Raw genomic sequence first — 27,444 nt, forward strand, 5'->3', positions numbered from 1 at the left:
TTGCTTCTTTCCGTTTTCCTTTCTGTCTTCTCTCTGTGACCTTCTTTTGTCTCATCCCTGGTCCACTCACTCATTCTCTCCCTTGGCATTAAGTTTCAAAAACCCAGTAGTCTTGGAACAGCAGCTACTGATGGGATCCTGACTCAGCTGTGATTATTGCTTCCTGTGGCTCACACTATGACAAATTATCAACTGCCTTTTTCATTAGTCTTACTCACTTATGAGCCCAATAAAACCCTCCACTTCTATCTGCGTTTTAAGAAGAATGGCAGAAACCAGCCCAAGCTGTGACAGAATGATTCATGATTTGAAGATTACCTGACAGTGATCTGTGGGTACCTGCTCACAGAGAAGGTACCTTTACTCAAGCAGATCACATAAAAAATTCTGATGGCTGGCAGCTGACATTAGGGAAATGCAAACAAGACAATCATGCAACTTTGTTTAAGAAAGGTCACAATCTGTCATTGGAAAAACATACTGAAGGAAATAAATTGAGTTCCTAAAATAATAAAAATTCAATAGTTTTTTTAAAGACATTTTGTTGTTCAAGTGTCTCTTCTCAGAGATATCATTTATTGGAAGTATTTTTGTGGCTGCCATTGGCTTCACACCTGAACTCCTCACAATCTTAAGTGGGTTTTGACATGCTGTCCTGTAAGGAGATTTATCATTGCATCATTAAGCAGCTGGCCTGAGAGCACTCAGGAAGTCCAGATCCAGAGTGGGATCTAAGTGAGATGCTGAGGTGCAAGGCCACCCTGTCACTGTCCCTGCAGCAGGAATGAAAAGGTCCAGTGATCCTGGCTGTGTGCACTGGGACCCAGTCCAAGCAGCACAGTCATTTCTCCCAGCTTTAGAATAGCTTCACTTGTACATAGCAGCTGAAAAGAAACCCTTGACTCTGAACAGACCTAGAACAAGAGAAGTTTTAGTGATGGAGACAAATCAAACCCCAGCCTTTCCCATTTCTTCTTGTCATTGCACACTGGAACCTTAGGCCCCTCCTGTGAAATCTCTCTAAGGTAGAAAACGCACCTACAAAGCAAAAGTTGTTTGCTTTCCTTCCTCCTAAAGGGTGTTACATTAACATATGGCAATGGAAATAATCTAAAATAGGTACACATGTACTAGCTTCTGTGTCAGAAGACACCAGACAATCACAAGCCCTGTGGCCTTCAGCCTATTTATCACTCTCCCCTTTTTTTCAAGCTGATTATTGATACAAGAGAGGGTTATATATTACTAACTAAACTCAGAGTGAGCAGGAATACAGTAAGAAGGCAAAGATGTTATAAACACCAACAAAGTCACACTAATGTCCAGAAATTGAAGGGAGAGATTCTCACCGAGTCCAGGCTGCCACGGTTGGAGTCCAGGCTGGTACCATGGGAGTTTCTCAGACCCTCCTCATCATTCAGAGGCTCAGCTGAGGCATTACCTGCATCTCCACAGCCATCAAACTCCTCATGGTCATAGTCAGACTCTACATCTGGGGGGGAGGTGTAAATGGGCTCTCCTGCCCCTCCACTGTTACTCCTCTGTGTGTCAGAGACAGTGCTATAAACGCTTTCTGCTGCGTCAGATAGGGCTCTCTGCTCCTTGGGGCTAGGTAGTCCTGGAGCAGGGGCAACCTCTCCCCTCTGGGGATGCAAAAGTTTTGTATTTGTAACCTCCTTTGAGTAGTTACCACTGTTTCTTGTGCCATGCTGGTTTGAGACCACCAGACTGGAAGCTGGCCGTCCTTCATCATCGGCATGAAAACCCTCATCCACTTCTTCTTCAGCCAGTGGTGCCACCAGGCTGCAGTCAATGTTCAGTGTCCCCTCACTAGAAAGTGAGTGCTCTAAGTTCTGCACACTTTCATCCAGATTGCCAAAATCCAGCAGCTCCAAGAATTCCTGGGCAACTCTAGATGCCTCTTTTTCCAACCTCTGTATCTCTTCTTCTCGCTGCCGATAGATTTCATTCCTGGTGTCTTCAGAGATGACAGACATGTGATCCTCTTTCTGTTGCTGCAACTTTTCAATCTCCTTCTCCAGTCTTAAGATCTCCTCCATCTGACGTCTCTCCTCTTCTTGCAGGGGAATATCCACCTCCTCAGTGTTTACTGTTTCCACCTTAAAAAATTTAGAACACTGTTAAAGCACTTTCTTCAACCTGCCTGTGCTCCTTGCCTAGACCTTTCATTCTTCCTGTCCCCTGTGCTTGCCTTGTACTTACCATCTACAGAAGGATGACTTCAAGCATCCTCCAATCATTCATGGTATAAAAGCTAAAGGTAGAACTTCTGGATCTTCAGGTACCTCCTTTTTCCCAGCAATCTACCTCCATTATGATTCATACAAAGAAGCTCACTGGGTTCAGTGAATTTTTAGAAAAGTCCCTCTATCTGTTGGTCACTGTACACTGCAATTTGGATAAAAGCAGCCTGAAAGTCCATTCTCTCTGAACTCACACACATATAGGAGAAAGCAACTATATATGAATACATATATGCATAGACTACTAAAGAGCTGAAGATTTCCCAGAAATACATTAAGAGGTCTGGAAATATCATTATTTTCTGAAATGAGGATCTGACCATCAGAATCTGGGGCTGGAAGGGGTATTTGCATGAAGCAGGACTCCAACCACAGTATCCACTCCAACCACAGCCTAACAAAACTCCACCCATAATTTCTTGGCATTCTTTGGCATCACTAGATGGCCGATGGCTGACTGCTGAAGATTCTGTCTTACTCTATTCTCCACACTGAAGTAACAGGAAATTTCTAGCAGATACATGATAACTGGAAGATGGAAGATACTGGTAACTTTCACTGATGTTTAGGATAAAGCCAACATAGGATGTTGAAAACATACACATGAGAGAACAGATACACATATGAGAAAAAGTAAAAATAAATTCCAATAGGAGTTCATGTACTTCCTGATAGGATTTATGACAATGTAGTCAAATATATCAGCCCATTTAAGTGTTAATCCTTGTTTTCTGTAGTTACCCTGTTGCTTTTTCTCTACCTGACTCCTACTTGTGGCTGAATGCATTTCTATGCTTCTAATCTCTCCTGAACAAAGACGGTCTGAAACTGGGGAGCAAGTGGTATGGGAAAAAACCCAATGAGATACACAGCCATTTTCACACACCTCAGGGTAGGTGGTCTGCTCTTTGGTATGTCAAGTACCAACAATTATATCAGTTACAAGGGGTTTATTTTAGCCATGGCAGCAGTTGGCTGCACTCTCATTTCGGCTGTTACAGGCAACAATCCAGCAAAACAGACTGTCACAGTGTAGCACATCACAAGGTTATCTAACAGGCTCAAGCAGCAGAGATAAAAATAGGATGCTGCATGTTCAATATGGAAATTTTCAAATAGAATCAATGTAAGCTCATACAAGAGCCTTGAAAAAAAGCCCTACACCTTGTTAACTCTATGCACCTCTGCCAAAGCCAAACACCTGCAGGTTTTGAGGGAATAAAGCCCATTTTTTAAATAGTGTTGTCACAATAACAGTATTGGTATCCAAAGTGCAGGCAGTGAGGGACTCTTCACAGATATTCACAAGAAAACAAATGAAAAGAAAGACTGTTAAACTTACCTGGGCCACCTGCAGAAGTGCATTCAGCTGCTCCTTTTCTCTGTCAAAAAACAAGACATAACAGTCAGAGACAGACCTAGTTCTCTGCGTGAGGTTTTCAGAATTACATGGACACATCATCCCTCCATGGATAAGGTTAAAATGAGGTACTTGCTGTAAGACTGATTTAAAAGCTTTTGCAATTTAGTAAAAATCCAATCCAATGTGGTTGGCATGACCTTTGTGGATGTAACAGATTTTCCCCACGCACTTAACTTTCAGATCAATTAGGAAATTGGATTAGTTGGAACACACCAGGAAAGATATTGGAAACAGTGACAGAAAGACAAATCAGACTCATGATAAATGTAAACAGAATCTTCTGAAGAACTATAAATCTGTGAATATTGAGGTTGTACCTGTGAAACTGACACATATCTGTGCTCTTTTTTGAAAAGAATTATTGCAATACCAGCACTGAATTTGTGTTTTGTTTTGCTTTTTACTGTTTTAAAGCCCCAATTCACATAACTTCTCAGTGGCACACAAAATCCAGTTTATTAGTGAAGACTGTAAGAGTCAGTTTGTTAGTAAATATGAGCAGAAAAAAAAAAAACCTCTCCCACGGTGTTGCAGCTCTACCCAGATCAAAAAGGTTGTATTCCAAAGCAAAGCTATATCACTGCGGCCAGTTTCTCCAGAGCAAGTTTGCTACAAACAACTGAAGCAGCAGACAGACAAATGCCAGGGTCATGCTTAGGAAGCAGGAATAGGATGCTGCTGGATGGAAGAAAGTTACCACTGCTGGTGGTGGCTTTCAAATCTGTAATTCAACCCCTGGGAGAACAGGAGGGTAATTATATTTATTTCCCAGGCCTTGCAGATTTTCCCAGACAAATTCTAAACTGCAGCTGCAAGTCACAAAGTCCTTAAAGCTCTCTCAATCTTGTGCTCACTCTTTCAAAAAAAAATAAAAAAATAAAAAAATTCAGGAAATATTTGCAAATGAAAGCTGTCATAAGTGAGATCCAGATGGTTCCAACTCCACAGAAAGATCCCTAGTAGTTATCATGAGTTAAAGAACTACCTTAAATGATAAGAGGGCTCAAAAGCACAACCATTTTAAAAGAAGTTAGGAACACCACCTATTATCTACATATTAATTCCTGCAACTGTTCCTCAAAGGTTTTTAAACCTTTGGTATTTCTTCCTGCTTTTTAGTCAGCATCAACTGATCTACACTCTTCCTAAAATGTGATACCCGAAACTAGGGACATTACTCCAACTGAAGGGTACCAAAGCATCACCCCATCTTACAGAAACAATTCTGTTTATAAAGAGAATTTGCTTTTTCCTCTCACACAGCATGACATTGGTGACATACTCAACTCAGCCTCCAGACCTTCCTCCTGCTGTTGAAATAAACATTCTCCTCTGCTCCCTGTGCATTTGATTACTCCTGACTGTAAATCTGCATATGTCTGTACCAAAAGTTATCCTGTTTTTCAGATCCTTTAACTTGCCAAAATTATCTGAACTGTAATCCTAGGCCAAATGCCTACAGCCCCTCAGCAGATGGTTTTATCTGCAAATTTAAGAAGGATGTTCATATTTCTTCATCCAAATTCTTATGAAAACATTGCACAAGTACCACATCCAGCACAAATCATGGAAAAATCCCATTCAAGAGTTCTATTTAACAAAAAACTACTACTGTTAATTAATTAAATGCAGTAAAATCATGAATCGTACTCTTGCTTCACATACTTTTTTCCAAAGCAAATTTCTTTTAGCAACTTAGAGTACTGTCAGAACATATCAAAGCCTTTATCTACCTTTTACCTACTCAAAATCAAGTCACCTATCCCTCCATGGCTTTTCCCTGTCCAAAAGACATGTCATAAGATACCACAGAAGAAAACAGCTAACTCTAATGCTGTTTGTTCTTCAGAAATCCATATAGGCTGGATTCCTTTATCAAGTATTTACAACTGTTTGGTCATTTGTTTCAGTATCTTCCTGAAACTGAGATCAGGCTGATCGGTCCACAATTCCCTTATTCTTACTTTTCCCATTTTAAAAGAGGATCATAATTGTTTGGTATTTTCATCCACAAAGGAGAAGAAAGAGAATAGCTACTGTTTTAAACTGCTTCAGCTAGTTCTTGAAGTACCCAAACATTATTTCTGCCAAATCTCCATACCTTCCTTATAATTTGTAATTTGATTTATCTGAGCATTTTCTAACCTTTTATTTCCATGACATACTCTGAATTCTTGTACATCCTTCCTAATCATATTTAATATCCAACAGTTAAGCTTTTTTTTGGAAGATAAAAATAACATCAAATATCTATTTTTTCTCAATGTTATTATTTTTCTTCCTGTTGAATATTAGACCAAATTGTTCCATGTCTCCCCTCTGCAAACACTGTATGCACAATAACTGCATGCCAACTTCCAGTTCATTACAGCTCGCATTGCACCTAGGTCCTTCTGGTTTTGTGTCTACACTTCTGTTGGGGGTTTTTGCTCATTCTCAGTAGATGAGCTGATTTGCAATTTCTATGGACTTTCACCTCATTTTTAAGGTCAAATTGATGTTCAGAAGTTAGCCAAGTTGGTCTGCTAGTACTGTCCCGATTACTTACTCAGATGCCATTAAACATTAATTAGAAAATGAAAATAAAAGTAGTTTACTTAACTCCTAGAAACACTGACACTTCTCTGCCGTGATGCTGAGCTGAACACATCTCTTATGGCTGGGAACTAAAGGGCAAAAACACTCTACAGCTAATAAACTGGACAGGCCCTTCCTTGTATTACAGAATCAAATGCTGAGTTGGAAGGGTCCCATCAGGATCATAAAGTCCAGCTCCTGGCCCTGTGCATGGCACCCCAAGAGTCACACATGTGCCCAAAAGTATTATTCAAATGCTTCCTTAATCCTGCCAGGCTTGGTGCTGTGACCACTTCTTTGGGGAGCCTGTTCCAGTGCCAACAACCCTGTGGGTGAAAAACCTTTCCTGATATCAAATCTATATCTTCCCTAACTCAGCTTCCTGCCATTTCCTTGACTCCTGTCACTGGGCACAAGAGTGAAGAGATCAGAGCCTACTCCTCCTTTTCCCTCCTGAGAATGTTGAAGACCCCAATGAGTCTTCCCTCATTCTCCTCCAGGCTAAGCAGATCAAGTGACCTCAGCCACTCCTCATATGGCTTCCCTTCCAGACCTTCACCATCCTCACTGCTCTCCTCTGGACACTCTCTAACAGCTTAATGTCTTTTTTATATTCTGGTGACCAAAACTGCACACAAGACTCAAAGTGAGTGCTTCTAACCTTAGAATTTTTTTATGCTTATGACACAATCTGATGAGATCCCCCTTTGATAAAGTATGTAACAAAAGCCTAGAAGAACTACTTCTGGAAAGTGAAATATCACACAATTATATGTTGAAATTTATATAATAATAAACCCAGGAGAGCCCAGCAGGCGCAGCAAGCGGCAGCGCTGACCCCACACACAGCAGCACTGCTCATCCGCCATGAGAACTGCTGGGTAAGCTCCTTCATTCCTGTGGGGCTTTCCTGCCATCCTTCCCCTGGGTCTCCTGACCACAGTCACCTGCAGAGGCCGTCATCTTGAGGGGAAGGCCTGATGCCATTTTCCCTTTAACTCCCTGTGTCAAAGGTGCCATGTTGGACAGGGTATTCCCACCATTTTGAATTTCCATTTATTCTCAGGGAGCTTGTGAGATTCAGCCATTTTGTATACAGTGATTATTTACTGTTGTTTTTTGCCTGCTGCAGTTTCACTTGTTAGCAAACTTATTTTTTCACTTATAGCTACTTGTATTCATTCCTTATTGGAGGAAAGGGACTGGTTAAAACAAAGAGGGAGAATTCATTTTAGAACGCTCCCCTGTAAATTGTCTAAAACCAAGACCGAACGCAAGACGCCATCTTGTACCTTTCCTTCACCTCTTCCTCTTCCAGTTTCCTCCTACGCTCCTCCTCTTCTCGCCATTGCCTCTCCTCCTGCTCTCTCCTGATGCGCTCCTGCTCCTGCTGCCTCCGGCCCTCCTCCGCCTCGCGCGCGCGCCGCTCCTGCAGCAGGTGCCGGTAGCGGCCGCGGGCCAGGCGGCCCCGCCAGTGCCTCTGCAGCGTCACCGCCGAGGCCTTCAGCCGCAGCAGGCTCTTCTTCCACAGGTAGGCCCGGAAGTTCTTCTGGATTACCACCACACTGGATAGCACCTTCTGGTACTTCTTCCTAAAGACAGAAGTGACATTAATGCGCCACCGAGTCGCACACGCTCTGCGTCTCTCGTGCCCTCACACACACGTCCACAGGAAAGTCCCTTCTGAAAAACACATCCAGAAGTGGCATGATTTGTGTTCCTCCCCTGCCACCCACTACCTGTAAATCATACTCATCTCACTCTTCTCCCTCCTAAACCTACCACTAGTTTGTTTCAATGAGCACCTACTTTTATGAAAACTCTCGGAAAATGAGGGAGAGACATTTGGCACATGGAAAGGGAAGTCTCCTTGCATTGCACACAAACACATTTGCTAATTCATTCACATTTGTAATCATTCAGTATGGACTTATTATAATAGAAACATATAAACAGCCTTACTACATGAGAACAAATATTGCTCCATCTCTTAAGTGGTCAAAAGCAAATTACTCCAGGAAAGGCAAAAACAGTGCAAAAATAGATTTGGTCACATTAATTTCACACTGTCTGGGAGAAAACACACTGATACTACAATAGTGATGGCTGAATCAAACATTGTAACAGGTTCACATAAACAAATACTTCTATTGCACAACACTCTGCCTAAACAAGAATAATAGAATATATAGAGTTGCAGGGGACCCACAAGGATCATCAATTCTATCAAAGTCAACTTTACAGCACTTTAAGAACATGATAGGGCCCCAAAACACAACCACCATCATTCCGTATTCCTGTAGTCTAGTAAAGTTGTAGAAAAGCCAGGTTTTTCCTCCTCATTAAAAGCTAATTCTATCAAGGACATGAAAAAAGTTCCTGGTAGAAGTTTGTACATGATACACAAACTGGACAAATAACAAGTTACCATTACACAGTAATCTGGATCAATTTGTAAGCTAGGTTCAAGCAAACATTAAACAATCCAAAAGAGCCAATCATAAGGTTTTGTATTGAAGAATCAAAGGCCAAACACAACTAATGTGGGACTGTGTTGGGAAGCAGCAAGTCAAAACTGGACTTTTGGGCCCCAGATCATCACACAAAGGCAAACTCCCACCACAATGCTACAGAAAAAAAGACTACTGGGATTCTTATACTTGTAAGCAAAAATATTGTGGTACAGAACACTGCTTTTATCCTGTGTTCTGTGCTAGCACCCCCATTTCATGAACAATGTTAGACCCTCAAGTCTTCAACTGAGGAAGCACGATTGGAACCAGAAATTCAGGCATATAGAATGAGAGCAATTGCTCCATGCAGGACCTTAAGAAATAGAAAAGGACAGGCTTTAGCCCAGTTAAAGTATCTACATTTCTATTTTTCCAACAGGGGCCATAAAATTTAACCAATCTGAAGCTGGTATCTATTAATGCTGAAAATAAGCTGACATTTTTAAAAGTCATTTAATATATTTAGGCACCTTAGTATCTTGCACTGGGGAAGCAACCATTGGTGCTAGTGAAATCAAAAACTTCTTTAATCCAAACCAGAATGCACAGAGAGAACGTCTATGGGGCTGTTACACAAGATCTTGGGCCAGCAGGCTACAGTAATCCTGTAGCCTTACAGTCCTAGAAAGCACACTGGAAATAGAACAATATTCTCACATAAACTTCCCAGAGACCTTCTGCAATACTCTGAGGAAAAGACACACCTTAAAATCCCTGTCCTGGCAATGAAATTCCCTTCAAATGGCAACAGGGACACATGCTGACAGTTTGCTACCTCCCTGCACGTCAGATATATCAGCCCAGAGAGGGATGCTAATACCAATAGTGTCCAGAGGTCATGCTCTTTTCCATAAGTATTAAGCCAAAGGGAGGAAGCACAGAGAAAAGGAAAGGCAGGAGGTGATAAGAAGTAGGTGGTTTTAGGTTAATTACTCCTGGGCTGCAGTCCCCTCATCCCCAGTCCTCCTGTCTGCCCTGTGTCCTGCACATGGGGTGTGAACAGCTGCACATGCACACTCTGCCAAGGCAAACTAAATGCATCAAAAAGGGTACTCTGACTTTTACAAAATGCATCTGCCAGAAACTCTCTCAAGTGCAACATGTGCCAAGCCCTGCCCAGCTCCAGGCCAGCTCTGCCTGCTAATCTGCCAGGCTGAAGTGCCCCCTCATTCCTCATGACCACAGCCAAGCCTGCAGATGTCCTTCAGCTGGAATTGCTGTTCACAGGCTGCGAATTTCATTCTCTTTGTCCAAGCTTCCACTCACCCTTCTGCACTGGCCAAAGAAGCTCAACCTGCAGACCAAGTGAAGGGGTTGGGAGACCTCCTGACCATGTATCAAGGCAGGCAGGTTGCAAGGCTCCAATGCTGTATTTGAAATTTACTTAATTATTCTGTCAATGAGCTGTAGCTAGCAGTTATGCCTCCAAGGACTAGAGATCACAGGGTTATGGAGCAATTTGCTACTGTCTTCTTCCCATGAGCAATACAGTCCAGGTGCACAGCCAGATTCCTACATGGTTCCTGCACTATGTGGTGTTTAGCTGGTGAAGCTGTCACCTGCATCTCAGAGCTCCAGAGATTAGCTACATAAGAATGGGATCATTTCAACGGGCTTGATTTTCTTGTCTCACATTTTAGTGATCAGAGATACTAGGCTGCATAGACTGCAGGGAATGAAAGCAAAGAAAATCTGGTTCTCCAGGCTCACAGAACAAGTTCACAAAGGGGGAGAAACCACTAAAATCCTTCCTCTGCCAGTGTACTTTGCATGAGACCAAATGAATTTAAATACACTTATACTTGCAAAACTTGATACCATTTCTTTTAGTTTAAGGCAGCACATATTGGTATTCCTGCCTAACTCTGCACAGACCATTCAGCACTTGCCCAGATGAACTTCTGCCTCCTGAACTTTTTTCAGTACAGGCGCAGTGCAACTGGAAACTCTCCTCACAGAAAATTTTACAGACCCCCAATCCAGCTCTTCCTTACTCCCTGCTCTCCTCCCCTGCAATGTCCAGTTTACCTCCAGCTGCTTGTGAAGATTTACACTCTGGTTGCAGAAGCATAGTTTGTCCTTAAGGATGACACTCATAACAGCAACATGTGGGATGAGGAATTCAGAAGTGTGGAGGCTGAAGGACCACAAGATTTCTAACCAAGAGGAACACTGCTGCCACACAGTCTCCATCACGGCCCTGCAGGGAAGCTTTCTTACCAGGGACTCAGAAAAGCAGTAATCCAGTGATGCTTCCCAGCAAATCAATTTTCCTGTGCTAATCCCAACCCCTCTCTCCAAATGCTAGACACAAAGTAAAAGAGAGCAGAGGCCCTGACACAAAGAACTTGCAATCTCATGTACAAACAATACAGCAAGCTCATTTGTCTTCCTAGAGGGAAATAAATAAATAATAAAAGCCCCAGAGACCAAATGTGTATTTTGCTGATATTCCACACTGGCAAGGCAGGGTACAACCCTCGCACACATTTCCCAATGCAAAAGGAGCTACCTGGTGTAACTGGAGCTCTAAGAAGAGTGCCTGCTGGAAACAGCTCTGCTGGCCAGGGATTTCACCTCCTCACAACCCTGACTGACAGGTGTCTGGAGCAAAGACCAGCCAGGAAAGAGCATCTTACTGGGATTAAGTGTGCATGCCACAGCCATTAAGGAGTCAGCTGTTGCACTGACTTCGAGGGGCAGAGGAGGGGCAGTTTGTCTGCAGTTGGTTCTCCCAAACTTTCTCTGGTCAGGTGCAAAAGGGAGAGGCAAGAGGAGATTACTGTTGCAGAGCTGGCCAAAAACCAATTCTGAAGAGTTAATTAAAAGGAGAGGGAGATCACGAGGCAAACAGGCAGGGCGAGGAAAAGAGCAAAGGCAGAACCGCAAGTGAGGAAGAAGCGATTGGCGGGGGAGCAGAAAACAGAGTCGACAGGCACGAGGAAAAGGAGGGGACCCAAAGCGTAGATGGGGCCCAGGCAGGAGAGCCCTGAAGGCAAGGAAAAGGTGTCATCAGAGGCAAGCAGTGGGTACAGAAGTCCACGGGAAGCCTGCTGAGCAGCGTCGAGGGAGGGTGCAAACGTGCACATAACTGAAAAAGAGGTGCCAAAGGTGCAGGAAGGTTTCAGAAGAGCTGGTGCTAGCGGGGAGGGCAGATTCTGCAACTCTCCCTTCGAATACAGGAGGGGAAGATGGGACGGATGCTAGGGGACTAGAAAGCAAAGCAGGGTGTCGGGACAACCCAGGCACGCAAGCACAGGGATGGTGGGGCAGCCCCCAGCACTGACCTTGCCATGTAGCCCAAGACGTGGGCCCGGATGACTATTGCTGCTTTCCTCAACTCCTCTTCCCGATCCTTCTCCAGCTTCTGCTCAAGAGCTTCCTTCAGGAAAACCTGACGCCACGGGGAGGAGTTTCAGTAAACACAAAGAGAGGAAAGAAGTCAGTCCCCGGGAGAGCGGGGCGGTTTCATCCCCGGTGAACGGCGCGGGGAGCGCTCCAGTGCCCGGGCTGTATTCTCTGCCCGGGCTGAGCTCCGTGCCCGGGCTGTATTCTCTGCCCGGGCCGAGCTCCGTGCCCGGGCTGTATTCTCTGCCCGGGCTGAGCTCCGTGCCCGGCTCCGCTCCCTGCCCGGCTGCGCTGCCGCCGCCCCCGCGCTGCCCCGCGGCGCCCGCACTCCGAGCGCCGCCGAAACTTCTGCAGCGGCGGGAGCCAAACTCCGTGCCCAACCCCCCCTCCCTCACTCTGTGGTCAAGACTTAAAAGAGAGAGAGAGGGAGGGAGCAGAGGAAGGAGGGAAAGAGGAGGGAGGAGGAGAGCCCAAAGTTTGCGCCTGTGATTAACTCTTTCCCGGCTGACGGATTTCCCGGTGCAATCCGGTACCTCCCTGCAGCAGGCACTGGGACCTACTTGGGTGATTAAATATTTTGCAGAGAAACTCCTCCGCGTTTCAAGGAAAGGGAGGAACTTTTAGATTTCTAGACTCCAGGAAGTAACCTTAACAGCAATCCTAACGGAAGGCAGGCAGAAAGCCAAAAGCCCAGTCGAGGCACAAAGCTCGAACTCTGAGCCCACCGGTGCTGAAGCCCTCCACCGACCTCCAGACACCCTGGGGTGAGATGTTTCCATGCTGAAGAGGTTCGACAGTGGAGCTTGCACTAGGGTCAACTGAGCTCTGACGATAAAACTCTCCAATTATTAGTGGCATGTCAGTGTCCAGTATTTTAATTCTCAAGCATCTTTCACCGCCCGTATTTACAAATTCTGCTCCGTGCTAAATGCTTGTGAAGAATGCAGGTGCTATGTTAAAGAAAAAAGAACTGAGATACAAGCAAGATAAGGCCATGTTTACAGGAATTGTGCTGACATATCTAAGCAATGTTAAATCAGCTGGCTTGCATTAGGTTAGCACAGGATTCAGCACAAATTCCTGGAATAAATGCACTGCTTTTTGAGATGGATTGCAGCCTGCACGGAGCTCCAGGGTGCAGTGGGTACACTGCTAGCAGTACCCAGACTAGAATAAGCTGGTAAAATATGTCCATACAAGCTGCAGTCACAGCAGCAAGTGCCATATGGCCATGCTAGTGTGACCTGCTGCCTGGCATTGGATAAATCCCTGTCAGGGCCAGCAGCAGAACCGGCTACACTCGGGGAGTGCAGCCTCACTTGTTAAAGCACTGCCATGTACACAAGATGTGAGCTGAAATCCATCCATCTGCAGAACTCAGAACCACATTAATCAGTAGAAAGTCCTTACGAATGTATTGGATCCATGTGGTTGTGCTGAGAGGCCAGAGATTTTGAACAGTCATCCAGCACTCTGCACAAACTCTCCACTTTCCCACTTATCTCCCCTTTATGTCTCTCTATACCTTCCCTTCCATCACTGCTTTTGGCCTTATCCCTCAAGGCTCTTCCTTCCCCCTGCAATGACCATTGTGTACTGACACCACTCCCTGAGTTAGTACCCACTGCCAGTGGCTTTCCTGGACTTGAATTTCTCCTGGGGAGCAGTTTCCATTAAGAAATGAGCTGTTTTGTAATGACTAAGTAACCATGGGTAGCCTGAAAAGAAGCTTCATTATCAAGGTACTGGCAACCGTGAAGCTGGCATCCTTCCCTGCAAGTTGTACATCCACTCCCTCTGTCAACTCAACAATCTTTTAAAGATTTCTGTGAGGCAGGGATTGCTCTTTCCATTACATTCCAGAACCAAGCAGCAGTCACCCTTTTCAAGAATGCAACCAGCAAAACACTGTCTCAGTCCATTATCTTCATCAAATTGCAAAAATACTCAGGCCATCAGTATTTCCCTAGCAAGCATAGTCTTTGCTGAGCCAGGCCAGTTAAGGGGGAGAAACTTCAGGGCATGCAGAGTTCTATGAGACCCAACCCTAATCCTATAGGATTACAGGATCTATATATGCTTGAGTGAGGGTTTAATCTCAAAAAGACATAACAATATCTAGGTATAAACTGATGGCATTTTGAAGGTTTGGAGATTTTTTTTAGACTCCACTAGATGACAAGGAAGAATAACATGCATTTCAAGTCCAGAAGTATTTTTGATGATTTCTGGAAATAAACTGGAAAGTGGCCGTTTCTTTGTCATTATTCATAGTCATTTTCTGAAAACATTAGATCGTTTTCATCTGAGAAAAGAACGATTGAACAAAACATACAAGGTTACATCTATCATTCTGCTCATACTAGACACTGGCCATGTTTTAAACCACAGTGTTCTTCACATAACCTCAAAGCCTGCATGTACCATCAGTGTGATAGTGAACATGTTAAGGTTTCACAGACATCAGCAGACACAAATGTAACTGCTTGGGCACCCATGTGTTCATAAGTGGGATCATATGATTCTTGGGGACAACACTGGGAAAAGCAGGAAGTGGGTCACTGTGACCTGAATGCCAAACAGTGTACAGAAACCTCCTCCTTCAAACAGGCCCTGCAAACCAGCAGGTTGAAATGTGGAAATTAATGCCTCCAAATAGCAAAGGTTACTGTGTTAAACCACTGTAGGAAATCTGTGTTGTGAGTATGGGCAAGGATGGCAGAAGGCCCAGGTGCACTGAAGAAAGAGTCATGAAAGCTGCTGCTCCATCCCAGCACATCCCAGGGAAGGCAAAGGCACCTTAGCACAACCTCTTTCATCATCATTCTGCTTGTTTGCATCCAAGCCCTCAACTCTGCCATACCACCAGATAAAACCTGCATTGCATACATTAATACCTCTTATAAACATTAATTTGACAATTGCCAGCACAGCAGCTGCTCTATTCTTAATGAAAAACACAAAGATCATCCTGCCCTTCCTCCTCCGTTTCCTTTCCCAAGCTTCACAATCCCCTGCACTAATTCACAGAGTCTTTTCCTTCCTCCTTCAAACAATTGCTAGGGATATAATTATCCTTCCATTCATCTTGCAGGAAGTATTCCCCCTTCTATAAGCCTTGCTCTTCACCCACCCCTTGTACTTCTTCCTAGGTTACATCCCCATGGGCTTGTCACACCTTTTTCAGTAGCTACTCCTGACCAAGCTAAGATTAGTTCTGAGAACACCAACCTGAGTACCCAGAGCTGCACCTGCAACAGCAGAAGTGTCAATAAGGCCATGCAGGGGACTTCCTTTTCAGGACAATGACCTATGCTCTGTTCCCCTTGGCTGGGAGCTTCACTTCACCTTTACCTGAAAGACTCTGGAAAAATTAAGGCTCTTTTCTCCATCCACCCAAGTATTCCAGGCCTGTGTTACCTGCTAGGTGAAACATGAATGCAGAAAAAGCAGTCTGGAATCCAAGGAACAACAGCTGGATACAGACAGCAGGGAAGGTACTACCAGGAAGCACCACTGCTCTGCAAGGCCTCACCTTGGCATCTGCTTTCCTAGGGACAGGCTTTCTGGAGGCACTGTCACAAAGCTGAGTTGCAAAGTGATCTCCAAGGCAGGAATGAAATGGTTTTGCATGGGAAAGAATGCCAAGCAACTCATCTGAAGAAAGAAATGGCAGGGCAATACACCTTGGAATGACAGCACCTTGGAGCAGCCAGAGGCTGGCCAGCCATCCAGCATGGCAGCAAGTGTGGGACATGCCAGGACAGCCTTAGAGTGATCCATTCTTTCAATAAATAGAACTGCTCCCCTCAATCAGGACACACGTCTCTAATACGAACCATGCCCAATAGAAAGTAACTTCTACAACCAAACAAGATGGCTCAACTGCTTCCCAGCTCCAGTGAATATTCCTTCTCAGGCATAAAGAATACAAGATTGCCTCTCTTAATAATTTCTTTCTTTCTTTCCACAATATTCAGACTCACAGCAACCAGTGCCCAAGCAGAGAGACTGCTGTTTACCAACATGCTGCATGCAGCTTGTCGGTCAAGTTTTAGTTTACAGGACACAACCATTAAAAAATAAATACATTAGAATATATCCAGAGTTTTGACAAAATACACACACATTTTCTTTGCCACAATTACCACCCATATTGTTTTTTTTCCAAATAATTCCTGCAGGTCAAAGAGTGAGTGAAAACAGACAGATGGACTGAGTCCTTTATGATGCATAATGGTGACTGAAGAGGGACCTATAGCTTCCAGGGGCTCAAAGCAGCCTGGATTTCCTGCTTATTATTAGTCTGCTGTAGGCCCTGGACTCCAGCTGTATAGCTTATAACATTTTGTACTCTAAAAGGTGAATACGTGCATGTGAGTTTGATCCTCCATCCTGCCACCCTTGCTGTAGTGCAGCATTCTTCCATCTGTTGCCATGCTAGGAAGAAAGTTCAAACTCTGTGTTCACCAGCTCTATACCCCATTTTCTAAAGCTTTCCAGACAGCTCTGCAACACACACACTCTCCACATAAGCTTTAACACTAAAATTCTGGGAGACTGGCAGTCACTCAAGCAATGTGGATTATCCAGGGACAGGAATGACCAAAATGGTTCCTGGTTTGCAGGCACCAGTGAGGAGAGTCCTGATTCCAAAATCAAAGGCAGAATCACAGAGTAGAAATACAGCTAAGTGATAAAATCTTCTTTCTGGAACATAAGTGGAGGCATGAAAGAAAAAAACCCAAACCAACCAAATTCCAGATTAACACACGTTCTTCCCACAGCAACGGCCAGTGGTTTCCTTGATTGTCACATAGAGCTCATAGCTCAGACTATTAACTGGACTACTACCAGTCCTCAATGAAGAAGAGAAAAAGATCTTGCTCTAATAATCTTTATAGTCTATCCACTTATTGAGAAATAATTGCTCAAAGCAACAAATGTCATTAACTGATCTCCTGGACAAATTAAATGTGCGTGTTCACTAGAATCACTTCTGGTTTCATTGTGGCACTGGAAATATTCTGAAGTACTTTCCTGAAAGCTTAAGGGCAAAAAAATGCAAGAAGTTGCTTTGATGTACTACCATCTGCTCTAGATATGGACTGCATATCCACTATTGAGAAATGCTGTCTGCATTGAGCACTATCCATCTTGGAATATTCTTTGAAGAATTTACTGGAATATGTGGAAAGTTGTGATAGAGACAGCTTCACACTCACAGATTTCTATAGCAATATACCTCAAAATGGTCACATCTATTTCTGCATGAAAATCCAGACTATTCCAGGCAAGAGAGAAGTGTTAAACATTCACCAAAACAGAAGCAAGATGAAAATTATGCAAGTGGGCAGAAGCATTTGGATACCTCTTTGTAGAAAACGTATGCTAGCATCTGGGCTAGCTGCAAAAGCATCATCTGAGCTTCCCCAACAGAAAGCTGTCATACATCTGGTGATATAGTTATTCACAACTTAGATATACACCAAGATTCAGCTCACTGCCTCAGGCAAGAATTTCAGTTAGTCAAGCAGAGTGAAATACCTGGCACAAGAGGCAAGAGTTAATGGCACACATTGCAGTTAGATAAAATGAGACCCATGCTTGTTCCCCTTGAATCTTTAAATTGGATCAGACACAACAAAATCAATTTGGGTTGGTCAATAAGGAGTTTAGATAAAATCCAAAAAACCTGCTATCTATCTACATAATATGGGAAATACTTGAGTTGCTGCAGGTCAGTGGCATAGGCCAGTGTTTGAAAGGGTCATGACTGCAGTGCCTTGCAATCTGACCCAATGCAATCACGTCCCCTTGTAGCTGGAGTGAAGCCACACCCTTCCCCACAGAGATGAAGTACCTTGGTTTTACCCAGCTGCCATTCTTTCTTGCTGCTGTCATAGGTCTGAAGAAAACCTGCACATACAGCTTTGCTGTTGTCTGAGGGGCTTGGACCCTTCACAAGCATCTTGTACCTAAGAACAAAACAAAATTTCATCGGATTATGGATGACAGTAACTGCCCCCTCTCTTCCCAATCTTTTAACTCTAATTATCCTGCTCCCATTAGTCCTTCTTCCTCTGGGACCTTCCTTCTTGTTTGCCTTCCAATTTGGAAATTTCCATCCCCCAAGCTTTATCTGTTCCTACCACGCTGGCAATTATTGTTGCAATCCCCCTAAAAGAATACAAACTCAACAGCATTTTTCAGTAAAGAACAACTGTCTTTTTGAAACATGTGCTTTCATCAGACACAAGTTATTTTGTTCAGTATAGGGGTGGCATTTAGTGCTCCAAGAGACAAAGGAAGCAATGTTCAGTGTCCCTTCCAGCCTTAAACTTCAAAAAAATCCTTTTGATGTAGCTCACTAAAAGAAATAATCACTCCTTCCAATATTAATCATCAACTATAGTGTCCATTAGAATTTTCTTCAGCTGCCTAAAGGTTTTAAGCATGGTATTTTCCTTTTACATATTATGACCAGCTGGGTTTCACAGCATCACACTAGCAAATCTGTGGCAAAGCTACCAAGGAAAAAAAAAAGAAAAAGAAAAAAAGACCAAAGACCATCTGGCTATTTTTCCATTCTGACTTTTAGCCTAAAGGCAAGTCTCCAAAAGGCCTCCCAGACCAGTCTATGATATGAGCATTAAAACCATGGTTAGAAAAACATCCCACAGATGATCCACACCAGAAGAAGCAGTTGAAGAGGGAACAGTCCTATGGAATTCCATACTTTGGGGCTGTTCCAGCATACAATTCAGTGGCAGCAATTACCTGCTGAGGAAGTCCTGGAAAAGGCGCCGTACAGGGAAACCTGCTCTCCGCACTTTCACTGTCTCCAGCATCCCTGAGTACCGGAGCTGCTTTAGCACCACGTCTGGGTTAAAGAGGTTCGGCGCCTAAAGAACGACCCAGAATCAAAAGCAAGTAAGCCAGGTGGTCACAGGCTGTATGTCTGTTCGGTGCAGAAAGCCAACCCAGCATGTCTGGGCATGCCAGGAAAAAAGGGAAGTTGGATGAAGGGGAAAGCAAGCTCACAACACTGCATAGTGCAGAATAAGGGACAAAAGGGAATTGGGCTGATTCTGGAAGAAAAACAAACAGTTTGCAGACTGCACTCACAGTCCAACTATGGTAAGAAATCAAAGATACAATGTCTGAACACCTACAGGGTGCAGAAACCTGACTCAGTTCAATTTGCAGTCTCTCTTTTCAGTTAAACTGGAGACAAACTACAGAATTCTTTTCTGGCATAAATCCCCTAAGCAGCCTGTCCTCTGCCATATCATTCATGGTTTCAAAACACACAAAGAAAAGGATCAGTTCAGAGCTCCCCACCCAATCTAGATAGCAGCACATCCTCCAGCCACAGCTCACAGTACAAGTGAGAGCCAGCCTATCCCTAAGCACTGTGACTTGCTCATGATGTGTCCACCTCCACTGCCTCAGAGCCAGGGGTCTGCAGGAGACAGTGCCTACTAACAAACCCTTCATTCCAGAACTGATTTCTCTACAGGCACTATGAACAGGAGTGATTGCTTCTTCTACCACAGCTCTGGACTCTGCACAAGCCTGGTTAATCCTCCAGGCTTCATGAGCACTGGAAGAGGTGGGAATGGCTCTATGATCTCATATTCAGCATGGAGTCTTTCCATCTGATTACCAGGAGGAGGATGTGTTTTTTCTCAACTGTAAAATAACTAGAATAAAAAAGGGAAGGCAGGGAGGAACTGCTCTTACCCTCAGTTTGAGGCACCTGTTAGGCATTTGTGCAAGGGCATGCCCATGCAGGCCTATGTCACTTGCACACATATGGCTGGGAGACAGACTTACCTTTTCTGTATTTGGTTTGATGCAGCGGATGAAAAATGGGTTGGAAGTACTGAGCGTGGCCATCAGGGAATGGAGAGAATCCTAAAGAACAGCAAGAGACACCCAAAGGATCAGTCACTACAAGAGAAAGGGGCTACATTTGATGCAATAAGGTCTTCATGCAGCACTCCCATTCCTAACATCCTTTGACTCTGTCTACCATAATTTCAATAACCCTTGAGATTCCTTCCTGTCCAAAAGATACCCACACGGTTTGCTCTTAAGACTATAGGGCAATCCTTGGTCTTGGAGCTATATAGCTTTGTGAGTTAATTTTACAAGTCTCTCAAACTTTAAATACAGGAAAACAAAACAGTTAGATGAACAGGTCTGCAGACAATCTAAGTGTGTGAGATTCACACTTGCAAGGTCTTCCTAATAAGGTTTTATTAGAATTGTCACTATACCTGTAAAAGGACACATACACTTAGCTGAAACACCCAACCAATACGAAAGATCAAAGAACCTCAAGAACTTCATATACTTAAGTCTCTTCCTCTGCCACCCTGCTCAGTCTTATCATCTCACATTTTATACCAGACAGAAATCCTTGGGGCAGTGGCACTGTCTTTTTTTAGCACTGCAACATTCCTGCACATTTTCAGTGCTGGACACAAAACAAGGATGAATGACTCCTCTTGGCTACAGGCTTTGCTTTACCCATCTGCTCCTCCCCAGCAGCCTGCTGCTCTCTTGGAAAACATCATACCCTGAACTGGGAACTGACAGTCGGTCTGCGCCTCTGGGTGCCCATCTTCAGTGTCTCTTCACTGCAACGACTGCAGACTCTTTCAAAAAGGTCATAGATGAAGTCCAGCCTAAGGGAGAAGAAAAGAATTTAAGAAGATGCAAGACCCCTACCACCTGTGAGAAGATGGTTCTTATTGTCAGCTGCCCTGTCCCACTGTGAAACACCTCATTTTTATACCTGCTGTGCCAGAGTGTTGCAAGAAGCAGTTCAGCTGGGCACTTCAGTGAGGAAATTAATCATTCCCAGACCCTGTGCTCTGCCCTGTATGCCACACTCAGCTGCAAAGCCAGAAATCCCATCTCACACTTTCCAGAAGGATATTACACAAAGGAAAATCTCCATTCTGCACTGACTAGGACACCTCCCTTGAGCAAGCATGTGCCCCCAGGCAAAACTATCTTGAAGGTATGCCAGCCAGGTGTTGTCATGCCTCCCAAACTAGCTCTCATGTTTACCCCCCATGACATGATCACAAAATTAGAAGCCCAGCTCTTCTGTGGCCAGAGGAATTCTAGAGCCACCCTCCATGTAGGTCAGTTCTAGGGAATCTTCCACCATTTTGCCACTCCTGAGACATTGGTGCTGGTTCTTAGGAAGCTGCACAAAGCTCTCCAGAGCTGCTTGTGCCAGTTTATTGTTATGGCTGCTTCTGGTCCAACTTCCCTTCGGGCATGTTGAAAAAGCCTGAGTCCTTCCATTATGCTGGACAATAACAACCACAATTCTGGCCTCAAGCCTCATGTAAAATGTTCCCCAGATGCCACTGTCCAAGTAAGACAACTATGAGCAGCTTATAGTCTCAGCTCCCTCAGGTTATTGCAAAGCTTCTCAGTGCACACTCTGCAGCAGCTTCAGAGACGATGCAGTTCTGAAACACTCTCACCAGGCTGGAGCCCAAAGGCAATACACAGGCTGTGGTAAAGGCACATGGTAGAGCTGCTGCTCAAAGACTCGTAGGATCCTCTGTTATTGAACACCTCTCTCCTGCTAGGCCCCATTTCTGTTTCCCAGATCTTGCCCAAGATCAAAATTAGCTCATTTCTCTAAGGCCATGTTGCAGCTTTGGGATGTGACATTAGGGTCCATGCCCAGTCCCACAGCAGCAGCTCAGTCTGACTCAGGATAAGATGATTTCCACTAACAAGCAGGCTGGAAAATAAGCAGCCTCTGTACAAAGGCTGGCAATTGACAGCATGGCAAAGAGCACTGACTCATTCAGGGAAAACTTTGCCATTGTTGGTATAGGGAGGTAAGAGGAAAAAGGAAAAGGAAAGGGGGAAGGGAAGGGGAAGGGACAAGGGGAAAGGGAAAGGGAAAGGAGGAGGGGAAAAAAACAAATTGCCTGGAGGGACGTCTGTCATGCTGTTAAAGCTCTTTTTAAAACTAGGTCAACAGGAGTCCTGATTAAATCTGTGCCTCATCTGACTTCTCCAGCTTTCCCTTCTTCCATCAGGACACTTCAGCACAAAGAGAAGAATGATTAAGAATGATGCCTGATGCCCTGGCAAAAGCAACTGCTTTCCTTGGTCTGGTTCATTACATGAATGTGGCTCAGTTCTGCCAACAGATGTGGCCTCCTGACAAGCATACCTGCTGTCTTTCAGCATGTTTAAAATGTCATCACGAAAGGTGTCTCTGTTCTTCTCCAGAAAGCCTCTCACATCATACAGCACCTGCAACACAGTCACAGCCACTAGAGCAGAGCCATACACATCATTAAGTCCTTCCACATTTACATGCCAATGTACAAGGTCTCCAGCAGAGCTGCACAGTTACACTGCAGGCATGTGCCAAGATCTGAATTTCTGGGGTCAAAGAGCTACAGAGTTCTGCAGTTACTGGCAAGAAAGTGGCTTTTAGCCATCAATTAAAAAACACACAAAAACTCCCAAAAACAAGAGCCAAGTGAAACAGCTGCAGAGATTTGCCTGGCAGGAGAGGGTCTGTGTGGAAATCCTCTGCAAGGTGTGAGGTACTCTATTCACTTCAGGAGAGTGAAGAGAATGGCCACCCAGTGCCCAGCCTCCCAACCACAAGTGCTCAGCAGATTATTCTGGGAGGAGGTTAGCCCTTCTTTAATGTGCAGGTGTCCTCCCTTGACACACCTTCATCTGCTTCATATCTCTTCACAACAAAGAGCAACAGTTAACCTTCAAGGCTCTGGAACCTTTTTGCAATAGGTATTCAGCCTTTCCTCCTCAAGACTCAAATTTTACTAGGGACTTTTCCTTTGAGTTTTGTTTGCCCAAGAAAAGACAACATGAATAACAGAAGTAAGGAGTTTATCACTCAAACAAAAATTACCTGAGAAACTCAAATATCCAAGCTGGAGAATATAGTACTGGAAAGTGACATGCCATTTTAAACCCATCACACTCGTTGTGCTCTGGTATAGAACATTAACTGTGTGGAAACACACAGCTCAGAGACATTCCTGGTTTTTGGAATCCAGCATTGAGGAGCTCAAGTCCAGAATATACCAAGCATATCACAAACACATCATGAACACCCACCTCCCCTGCATAATGTCTTATGCCAAACTGATGGTCTGTCACCCGAGGCTTCACATAGTAGGGGTTGCTCTGAAATGAAAGAAAAAGAAGCTGTCTTATAATGCTGGTATAAGAATAAATAGTCACTCAGGAACTCTGCCATGACTATGACAAGGCTGGGATGGGCAAGGACCTTTGCTCTTGCAGAGCCCGACCACATCTGCTGCAGCTACCTGCAGCTACATTACAAATATGTTACTCAAATTTAAGATGGAAATATCCAGCCCTTCAAGGCATTTCTCATGTGAGCAAGGGCTTGCAGAATCAAGGCTGCGGAGGCATGCCATGGATGGAATGTTAATTCTTGTGTGTCTGACACCTGAGGAGACTGAGCTCCACACAAACCATGTGGTGCAGGACACAGGATCAGGATGCGGGGAAAATGGCAGCTTTGCATAACACCTCCACACCTTTTCTTCATCAAAGGAAATAGCATACCAATTTCCTGTCTTCCTCTATATTTTTTCTTTCCTTGCACCTCTCTTCCCCTATATTCAATATTCAGTTTTCATTTCTCTTTTTCCTCTCTCATTTCCCCCCTCCTTTGTCTGTTCTGTGAAAACCATTTTAACTATTGAAGAGCAGCCACACTGCTCTAGACCAATGATCTATCCAGCCAAGTATTCTGTCTCCAGCACTGGCTATGTAAGGTAGAGTACAAACAAAGCAGGTAAATCATACTTTCATCCTAATATTCCCTCAAACTCTAATTATTTCTATGAGGCCTGCCTAACTAGCAATCCCAAATGGATTTCTCTTTGAAATACTTGCTCATTCCACTTGAACCCATGCAGACTATTTGCATCTGGAGTGTCCTTTCACAGGGAGCTCTCAACCACATGGAACACACATGGAACTAGAGCTGCTTGGATTTAAGCCTGGCTTCCATTAGTGCCATTAACCTTCTACAGGCCATGTGTGACTTTTAAACCCATCACACCCACCCAAGCTGTCTTGTCCCCACCCTGCAGGTCCCTTCAAAGCAGTTTTCTGTAGCACTGAAGCTGTCCCAGACCTGCTGTTACCATTTCTGACAGAAGCCCTCCTTGAGTGGAGGGACCCGTGGTGTATGTGGTTCAAAGTGAAGGTGATCTACAGACTATGCAATGCCATAACAATGTTTTCTACTTTTACTGTTTCCTGGGAGCTCTTACTACTTCTTTTGGAGATTTTTTATTACTGCTGAGCCCTGTGCTGGAATTTCTATGGAACTGCATCACAGCCTCTGTTTGGGTCTCACTCCTTAAGAGCAGCAGTCAGTTCAGGGGCCATCATTTCAAAGGTGAAATTGGGACTGCTGTCCTTCAGGCACAGCATTTCACATTTATCTACACAGCTTTTCATTTTCATTTTCACTTTAAAACACAATCAGTCTCATGAGGCCCCTGTCAGAGCAGCCTGGCCCTGTGGGTCAGCAGAAAACCTAAGTGCTTGTGAGACAGTGTCTTACAGGCCTCCTGCCATTGAGGCAACTGGCCACTTACATTCTGTGAATTTACACAATTGTGAAATCAGAACTATAGGCCTATAGTTTACAACAATACTTTCTAAAAATTAATATAATTCCCCACCTTCTCAGACAAAAGTGCTAAGAAAATTTTAAGTAACATGTTGCACGATGCTGTTTGTAATTTAGCTCTTTCATCTTCAAGATCTTGTAGCAGTATTTAGCAGGTGGACAGCTTCTGATGCTGATAATTTGTTAGTGCTACTGAAAATATTTTCTTTTTTTTTTTCCACATTGATCCTATTTCATTGTTCTTCCCTTCCCCCCACCACAGTCATCTTTTTCCAAGCAAAAACTTCCACTCCAAACATGAGTGCTACTGGATCTCTCATGTGCATTGGCATCCTGTTCTCCTCTCCCTCTCTACCAAGCCCTTATATTTCACCCATGCTTACAACACTTTTGGTTCCTTCTGCTATCTTCCCTATTGCTCCTCTCTCCAGCTTTTTCATATTCTCTTAAATCCCAGCTTTATGCTTTTCCTCCTTAAGACTACAGCATTCCACAGAAAATACAGAGAAGAGGGTTTGTTCTCATCAGGCTTCCCAGCAATGCTGGCTGGATGTCTTCCAGTGTTCTTCCAGCCAGCACTAGAGACTTCAGCTGGTATAAAAAATGCTTTTGCCTTCAGCAAATGCAAATCTTAGAGCACTTTCCACTGTTCCTCCCTGCAATTATAACTCAGCCTCTTCCATCTCTTGCAAGCTTCCCAGGGCTCCACATTAACTGCTATTGCCTCAAAGCAGACAGAGGTGACACTATGAACAGCTTAATGAAAAGGCTACTCAATGCACAGAAATCACCAAAAATGGCAACCAAAATGTAGTGGGGCATAGAGGAATGCAAAATAATACTGGCAGTCTCATGCTGCTGTACAATAAACCACAGGTACCTTCTTACCAAGGGAACTGCATTCTGGTCTGATTATTTATCTCAGAAAAGAATAGAGAAAAAAAATATGTAGACAAATTCAGAAACAGAAGAAAGAGGAGCTTTGAAATGTCTCCATTTGGAGACAAACTGAAGAGGTTGGGACATTTGAGAAAGAAAATTCATAACAAGTGATACATTAAAAATATTCTTTACTTCTATATTAAGACATACCAACAACATTTTTTTTAAAAAAAAGGTAAATCAGGCATTTTCACATTTCTTGATCTATAATACAAGGCAAAGCCACAGCAGACTAAATTGAAGGGCTTGATTTAAGCCTAAAGAAAAGAAATATTTCCTCAAAGCTGTAAGTAGTCATTGCTATTGCTTCTAACTTGAAGTAATGAGTATTACTAGCAGAGTTACAATGCAAATATGAAAAATGAGAATATCTTCATCTATGTCAATTTTAAAAAATTCAGATAAAGGATACAGATTTGTATGTTTTCAGGCTTGGATGAAGCCTGAATTAGAAGACTAGAAAATGTATTTGTTGACAATGTTCTTACTAAAGTAGTTAATTATTCCGTAAGTCCATGCTACAGGCTTTAATTTGCTTTGTTTTCAGTCTATTTACTATTTAGAACAAAGTGTTGGCTGTAGCAGACATGGTAAGGGATTGCTCAGTGATCTCAGTGGGGTTTCTGTGTCCCCAGGACAACTTTCTGACCTGCATGCAAAAGCCGTTCCACTACTGTGCTCAGAACACAAGAAAGAGGATGAAAGAATTTAATTAATTAGGAACAATAAGGAAGCTTTCATTAAAAGTCATGAGGCAAAAGCCGTCCCCAGCCCCAGGAGACAGATTTGCCATGCTCTGGAGCAGGCTGCAGTGGGTCAGCTGCCAGGAGGAACCCACACACTGTGCAGCCACATCCTGTGCCCGGGGCGCTGCCTCGTGTCCATCATGGACCAGCAGAACCTGACTCCATCCTCGCTGCAAATTCAAACCTCCTCTGCCTGCAGCCGCTGCAGTGCACACCCCCTCTGCTCCAATGTGCACAGCAGACCACTCTCAGTTTGCTTTACATATTACTGGTGTTCACTGCAGCCCTATTAAACACTCACAGGGTCGGGCCTAAGGCATTTTAAATTTCCTGCACAAAGCACATATTTTACATCAACAAAACCTTCACTTTAGGTTTTGAAATGCTGATGGGGCTAACATACTGATCATTTGCCTGCCAGGTTATTTTCTTACTTACCATATGCTGGCTGTGAAGTTTTTCCAGAAGGGTGTTGTCTGTGCCTTTGGGGAATCGACTCTCTTCATTCACCAAAGCCAGTAGACCTAGTTTCTACAGCCAAACAAGAGACAGGCTTTTACAGTCAGCAAAAGCTCTAACTACACAGCAGAGATCTGAACAGACCATTGAGCAATAACCCTTGAGTTATACCCAGCAAAACTCAAACTGAAAGCAGAATTCTGGACAGTTAATGCATTCAGCAAGCAGAACATAAGTGGAGATTATTTATAAAAAACTCACATTAAGGTTTTACTTGAATGCTAATCCCTGTGAAAAACTGACACCCTTCCTAAACTTGGTCTTAACAATAAGCCAAGATCTTCTTTCTTGAGCTGGGACTATGGGTAGAACAGCTCATACTTTTGCCAGGTCACTATGGGAAGAGGATCTAAGCAGCTATCTGCTTTTAAAACCAGGAAATGCCAGAGAAGATCTCAATGAGCAGTCCCCA

General features: G+C 43.8%; 1 protein-coding gene across 1 annotated transcript in view; it reads right to left on the reverse strand.

Moving 5' to 3' along the window:
- Nucleotides 1-27,444, reverse strand: part of LOC130255265 (unconventional myosin-X-like) — an 87,429-nt gene that overhangs the window by 21,346 nt on the left and 38,639 nt on the right. Inside the window, exons 15-25 of the mRNA XM_056495718.1 lie at nt 26,952-27,044; nt 23,268-23,336; nt 22,345-22,427; nt 20,713-20,821; nt 19,965-20,045; nt 18,906-19,030; nt 17,989-18,103; nt 12,065-12,171; nt 7,557-7,856; nt 3,607-3,646; nt 1,350-2,120 (exon numbers count right to left, since the gene is read on the reverse strand). Of these exons, the coding sequence (XP_056351693.1) occupies nt 1,350-2,120; nt 3,607-3,646; nt 7,557-7,856; nt 12,065-12,171; nt 17,989-18,103; nt 18,906-19,030; nt 19,965-20,045; nt 20,713-20,821; nt 22,345-22,427; nt 23,268-23,336; nt 26,952-27,044 (1,893 nt within the window). The remainder of the gene's footprint in view (nt 1-1,349; nt 2,121-3,606; nt 3,647-7,556; nt 7,857-12,064; nt 12,172-17,988; nt 18,104-18,905; nt 19,031-19,964; nt 20,046-20,712; nt 20,822-22,344; nt 22,428-23,267; nt 23,337-26,951; nt 27,045-27,444) is intronic.

This window comes from Oenanthe melanoleuca, chromosome 7, assembly GCF_029582105.1.
Source record: "Oenanthe melanoleuca isolate GR-GAL-2019-014 chromosome 7, OMel1.0, whole genome shotgun sequence".
Classification (NCBI taxonomy): Eukaryota; Metazoa; Chordata; class Aves; order Passeriformes; family Muscicapidae; genus Oenanthe; species Oenanthe melanoleuca.